Source organism: Phoenix dactylifera, chromosome 12, assembly GCF_009389715.1.
Source record: "Phoenix dactylifera cultivar Barhee BC4 chromosome 12, palm_55x_up_171113_PBpolish2nd_filt_p, whole genome shotgun sequence".
Classification (NCBI taxonomy): Eukaryota; Viridiplantae; Streptophyta; class Magnoliopsida; order Arecales; family Arecaceae; genus Phoenix; species Phoenix dactylifera.
In genome coordinates this window covers 1439536-1446166 of record NC_052403.1, presented here as the reverse complement: position 1 = coordinate 1446166, position 6631 = coordinate 1439536, and the positions used below count along the sequence as shown (strand labels likewise).

Sequence of the window (6631 nt, the reverse complement as noted above, 5' to 3'; positions counted from 1 at the left end):
TTCTCGCCAAACAAAACTTTCAGGACCAACAACTAAATTTGCATCATAAGTTGAATTTCATCATCCCTCCATAATTTTATCTGATTCAATGAACTATAACGACAATCTTTCAAGGCGATTAATGATATTGTCGCCACCAAAGTTATCAATTTGTGATGATGTTTTCTTATCATAGATAATTTGAGATTTATAATCTGTAGTAGTTATTAATTATTGGCATGAATTATATGTTTCTGATAATAAGAATTCACATTGTCACAAATAAATCATCCCGGTAGAACAGTTTCTGTGTAGTATATGTATCAAAATATAGAAAGAGCTGCCACAGATTTTTCAGAAATGGAGTGATTATACAGCAAGCAATTTGTTGCATCTCAAAAAGTGGTTCAACTAAATCCTCTGTATTAGGAGTATAAATTAGGTCTTTAATAAAGTGTTGCTATCTCTGGTATTGTGACACTACACTTGGCAAAGACCCAGTACCATAGAGTGGGGCGTTAGATATGTCTATGTGGCCTATCATATATGGATGGACAAAAATGTCCGAATTTTTTAGGGCAAAAAAATGCACCTGAAAACAGTGGTATACAGAGTTTGACTTCATGCAGCAAAGGTTACCGGTACTGCTGCTATGACCTTACCTGGGTTTGCTAGAGACATCTGGAATTCTTATTTAGCTCGTGTAGCGCTCAAGACCGTTCTTGTCTTCTGGGGATCCTCACTTCCTAGCCTTCTCAAGGTAAACTTTGACGATAATATCTTTGAGGAGGGAGGCAAAGTAGGGTGGGCTATGTGATTAGAGATTATGATGCCAGACTTGTTGCGGCTCGGGGTCGACATATCTTTGATGAGTCTATTAGTAGTGTAGAGCTGAGAACTGCATAGGAGGGCATGATCTATGCATGGTTGGTTCTGGGAGCAAATTGTGTCTATATTGAAAGTGATTTGGCCACGATGATCGACTGAATTTAGAGCCAGCATAGCCTTGTTGACCGGCACTTACTGGTACGAAATATTTGTGAGCTCGTGGGAGGGCTCGCAGCCTTTCGGGCCATTCATGTTAATCGAGAAATGGATAGTACTGCTGACTGGGTTACCTCTTTTGTTGCGCACCATTCAGAAGAGTTCCGCTAGGAGAGTTTTGAGCATGTTTTTTTCCCTTTCGTCGACGTTTGCACTCATGCACGGATGGTGTGAGTTATCGCAGCAAAAAAAATAAGTAAATAAATAAATAAATAAAAGACAACCCAGTGCCCCGACTTTAAACCTTTCTCTAATGGGGAAACGCATTAAAATATATATCTACAGCGGCCGGTGCTCTCGCTGACTTCATTGGCGTAAATGCCGTCATCCACCTCCCTTCGCACCATCATCTTTCTACCAATCTACATCCAGGGTTCTGGAGCCTGGAGGAGATGGGCGGCCCTGATTCTCCATCTTCCCCATCGGCGGTGGCGACGACCACCGTGTGTGTCACGGGAGCGACGGGGTACATCGGGTCATGGCTCGTCCGGTCGCTGCTCCAAAGAGGCTACAGCGTTCATGCCACCGCCAGAGATACAGGTCCTTGCCCGCATCACCCCTTCCTCTCTTAATATTCTCAATGTAGAGAGAGAGAGAGTGTCTTGTGGATGCAGCCATGGTAGTGTTTGCAAGGGGGTCAGGTTAAAACCTGGTGGCTAAGACTGAGTCCAAACTTAAAAGGCTCTTCTTGTCATGTATTTTAGATGGATTAAAATATTTTTAGAGGGTTTATAGTGATAAGACAATTGAAATTTGAAAGGACTGACATCAAATAATTTATGCTGACAACCACAGAAGTAGGTACTTGTTACAAGTCATAAGCGTCGATCGCTTACGTTTAGGGTTCCATTTAAACGAAATGTGATTGGCATCTTCCTCTGTGATCTTTCATCTTATTCTGCATCAAAGCATCTCCTTAGCCTAAAATTTGTTAGTGGCTTTTAAACCAGAGTAAATGGGAGCATTTTTGGTATTGGAAATCAGTGCAACAGTGAGGAGGCTGCCATGATCCATGTTACACTAACATTCATTCCAAGAAATAAATAATAACATGTCACGTACCCCTTCTGAGGTCAGGAGGCTGCCTTCTAATTTTCTTTTCTTTAGTATATGTACATGTACTATGAACATCTTTCTACCATTGGACACTGACCAAGTGTCATAAAGAAATTCTCTTCAAGAACGAATAACATGATGTCATCAGGTAAAACTACAATATGTTTTTTGTATATAATTTTTTTTTTTTTTTGTCTCAAATCCGCCCCATTAGTGTCAAGTCGGGTTGGGAACCTATGGGCCTAGTAAATTGCCACCCTTAATAACTCGTGGCATAAAAACAAATATTTTTCTGAAAAGCCATCAACCTAATGTCATCCCTCCATGTTTCTCCATCAATGTCTAGAAGCAGCCCATGTTATGGCCGCTATAGATTTCTGTAACTCCACCATTAATTTCTCTTGAACACTCTTACCATCAAACACTATTACTGAAGTTTCTGTTTCTAAGTAAATCGATTCTTCTTTGAAATGACACATCCCAGCAATCATGTAGCCTTAAAAAGAATTCTTAGCTTGAGCAACCACAGCTTGTGGCAAGCAGGAAATAAACATGTGGCGGGCCCATCTTTATTGCATTATGATGTTTAAGCTAAATTTATATTCAACATAATCTAATATACAATTGGTTGTGGAAATAGGTAAAGCATTGAGCCTCCTGTCAACTTTCAGTGGAAACAGTCGGTTGAAAATCTTCAGATCTGATCTTAATGAGGAAGGAAGCTTTGATGAGGCAGTAAAGGGTTGTCTTGCAGTTTTCCATGTAGCAGCTTCCATGGAGTTCAATGTATCAGTTGAAGAAAACATTGGTAAATAGTCTTTGGTTAATGATTGCTCTCTTTTGAAGAGAACTGTATATTGCATTGTGAGTACAATGATAGGTTACCAAAGTGCACCTTGCTACTGAGTATGGTACTTGTTTTGCCAAATAATTCTTGCTTCCCAGCTTAATTTCAAATAATAAGATCGATGAATCTTCTTGTTGTTTACATTCTGTTAGCTTTAATCCAGTCAACCTTTCCTAGTAGGAGTTTATAAATCATAATGTTGAGTATATGTGTATCGATTGAGGATTAAACTTTGTGGAAACTTCTGAAGTTCTTAGTGATCATTTTTGTAAAATGTAATATGGCAACCTTTTTAGCATGATCTATGCATGATATTTTGGGTCTTTAGCAATAATTTCTACCCTAGAACTATTTGGCTCTTGAATGTATTGAACTATTTTATTTGGCACCTTATGAATTTGTCAAAGTTGATGTTTTTCTGAATGAATGTCTTTCATATACAAGAAAGTACTAACACAAGCTATCTGTGATTAAAGATGATCATGTACAATCGAAGATTACAGAACCAGCAGTTAAAGGAACACTCAATGTACTGCAGGCTTGTTCAAGAGCAGGGTCGGTTAAAAGGATTATATTTACATCTTCCATCAGTACCATTACTGCCAAAGATGATAAAGGAGAATCGAGAGAATTGGTAGATGAATCATCTGTTACACCAATAACTGAAGTTTGGAACACAAAGCCTAAGGGATGGGTAAATTTTTCACTCATTGACAATTTTTCTTAATGATCATATATGATCAACTAAACATATTTCTATCATAAACAAAAGATTGATTCTCTAGCATAGCTTAACAGCATGCTATAAGAAGGCAATGTATTCTGTTACAGCATTGTTATAAACTTATAATGTTTCAACCTTTAGGTACCATTGTATGCTTAACTGGAAATGACCTTCCTGATGAAGTATTTATGTAGAAATTTTACTGGGAAATGAGTTGTTTACAAAGAGTTGTAATCCGCTTTTGTCAATACATTCCCAAAATACAGGTCTACGTCCTATCAAAGCTCTTGACTGAGGAAAAGGCCTTCCAGTTTGCTAAGGAGAGAGGCATTCATTTGGTATCGATTATCCCACCTACAGTAGCAGGTCCATTCCTGACAACAAGTGTTCCTACAAGTGTTCAAGTTCTGCTGTCATCTATCACAGGTGATTCTGAATTCCTCCTCCAAGTTGTATAAATCTTTTTTGAAGATATAGCAGGGTCAAAAAAATTTTATACATCTTGATAGGTAGTTTCCCTGTTTTGGTGCTAGATATAAACTCCCAGTACTCTTTGTTGTTGGGAAGATTAATACTTAAAGATGTTCATCAGGATCACACAGAAATGCCGATCGTCATAATTTTTCTAAAAAATATCTTAAATTTTGATTAGATAAGATGTAATTTACAAGGTTTATTAACCTTATTAAGATATATCATTACACAGAGAATAAATCTCATGAGATTGAAGCACTGTTGGTTGACCACTTGTTAAGGGCAAGGTAGAAAAGATTCAGATGTTCTATATAGCAAACCGACATTTAGTGATTCTGTTAGAACCTTGTGTTAGAATAAAAATATGATTGGATAAAATTTGGTCTCTATAACTATTCAAAATTCATCCCTATTGCCAAGCTTTTAAAGCATGTCCGGTAATATTACCTTACTTTAGGAATCAACATTTCGAGATAAAAGAATCTTAGGAATTATTTTGACTCTATTTTCTTAAGATCTAATGAACAATCTATATTTTAAATATTTGGAAAAATTCAAATGTATTCCCTTCATCCCAAGAAAATATCATCTACATTCTTACATAGTATGATACTGTGATCCATGTGATCACGAATTTTGCTTGACCTAGTACCTGTCAGAAAACTTCATAGACCATGGACAATCTCCTAGTCCTCATTGGAGAAAGATGCGTTATCTTCAACTTCATGCTTCATCTGTTTTTTAACTTGATCTTTTCAGAGCCATCTTCAAGTGGTCGTTTCATTTGATACAGTGAGCTGGCTTCCTCCATTTGCCTTCATTGTTTTTCTGAATTCTGGCATTATTATTGCCCAGGTGATCCCAACCTCTACCCAATACTGGTTTCAGTGCATTCAAGATTGGGATCGATCCCATTAGTTCACATTGAAGACATATGCAATGCACATATATTTCTAATGGAGCAAGCAGGGGCTGAAGGTAGATTTATCTGCTCTGTTGGAAGCTCCACTATGCCTCAATTAACTGATCTTCTCTCTTTGGAGTACCCTTCCTTCAGTTCCAAAAGGTAAGTATGTTGCTTGTCTTAACTGCATTTAGTTTGATTTCCCTTTTTTTCAAATCTAGGTCTTGATTATTAGCTTTTGCTTGCTGGAACTCTATACAGGTTTGCCGAGGGATTCCCTGATGCGGTCCCTCCAGTGATTTCTTCCATGCGTTTAACCAATTTGGGTTTTAAATTTAAATATGGTGTGAGAGATATCATAGAGCAGAGTGTTGCCTGCTGTATTAAGAATGATTTTCTGAAGTGCCCCATTACAGAAGGTATTCACAATTGAAGCATGCAAATTTTTTGGTCAAATTGTTAAGGGAGACTAGAAGAATCTGCGAGCATGAAGAACGTAAAATTGAGTAGGTAGCAAGAAGCAGGGTTCTTTACACGATACAATGCAGATTTTGTTCTGTATTTTGTTGTTTATGATGACTGAGGAGATTCATTAAAGATGGCCAACTTGTTGAAGTGACTTGCATGTTGGCCATGGCAAGATCTACCTACCTAAACCATTTATCAAAAGATTCTGCATGTGTATGATGCTCAATTGACAAAGGTGTTACTGCAGGATACCCTGCATGCTATTGAAACCTTACTTCTAAGATGGGAAGTACTGTTTGAAATTTGCTACACCATTGATTGTTGAGGATTGTCATTCTTTGGCTCAGTTATGAGCATCCACTGTCATTATCAGTTCAGTATTGACCCTATAAATCCTTGGTCGCAAATTGTTCTCTTTGGGATGACCCACCCAAAGATTATTGGAACTTCTTGACAACCTTCGTCGCCTCATTCATATGATTGATTTGCCAATGGACAAAAAAAAATTCACAAAGAGGCACACAGTTGACTAATAATCTCTGAAAACGAATTCTGCAATATGGTTTATAAGTTCACAGAAAATGTGGCTTTTAGGAAAGATATTACAAGGAGGGGAAAAATTCGTAACTTTGCAGATATGCAGGAAACCTGCCAAAGAATGGAGACTCTCAGAAATGAGATAAAAGATGATATAGAAGGACATAAAATGATTGATATTCTTAAACAAATGGAAACAAAAGCTCCAAGAACAGGAGAGGCGAGAGTAATGGACAAAGAGAAAGAAGAGGGGGGAACTGCAACTACATCAAAAAGGCATTTACCATTTAATAGTTTTTTCATAATTAGTGAATGATCTGTGAAATTCTGAATTAAATAGCTGGAAAGGAATTCAATTATTTCGATAGCAGGATCATTTGGCCGAAGAAAATCTCTATGAAAATTTACTAACTGGAGAATTTAAAAGGTTATGAAAGTTTTGACAATGATATGCTGCATTTGATCTTCTATTTATCGGAAAGACAAATAAAGCAATGCCTTCTTGACCATCTACCTGTCCTGAAACAACATGCCTTCACACATCCATATCCAACAAAAGACAAATCAAGTACAACATTTCTGCGCATTAAAGGATGGG

At 37.4% G+C, this 6631-nt stretch overlaps 1 protein-coding gene across 1 annotated transcript; it reads left to right on the top strand.

The window, feature by feature from the left end:
* The first annotated feature begins 1312 nt into the window (after window positions 1-1312).
* Window positions 1313-5937, top strand: LOC103703553 (putative anthocyanidin reductase). Its single transcript, XM_039132260.1, has 6 exons — window positions 1313-1563; window positions 2720-2887; window positions 3403-3620; window positions 3917-4076; window positions 4980-5190; window positions 5290-5937. Exons 1-6 carry the CDS (start codon window positions 1416-1418, stop codon window positions 5459-5461), a joined length of 1077 nt encoding a protein of 358 aa, XP_038988188.1. The 5' UTR covers window positions 1313-1415; the 3' UTR covers window positions 5462-5937.
* The last annotated feature ends 694 nt before the right edge of the window (window positions 5938-6631 follow it).

Excerpts from the sequence above, each read along its gene's own strand:
- LOC103703553 (XM_039132260.1), top strand. The coding sequence starts at position 1,416 with ATGGGCGGCCCTGATTCTCCATCTTCCCCATCGGCGGTGGCGACGACC. Across the intron at positions 4,077-4,979 it reads TCTGCTGTCATCTATCACAG|GTGATCCCAACCTCTACCCA; the intron begins GTGATTCTGAAT and ends ATTATTGCCCAG. Across the intron at positions 5,191-5,289 it reads CCTTCCTTCAGTTCCAAAAG|GTTTGCCGAGGGATTCCCTG; the intron begins GTAAGTATGTTG and ends AACTCTATACAG.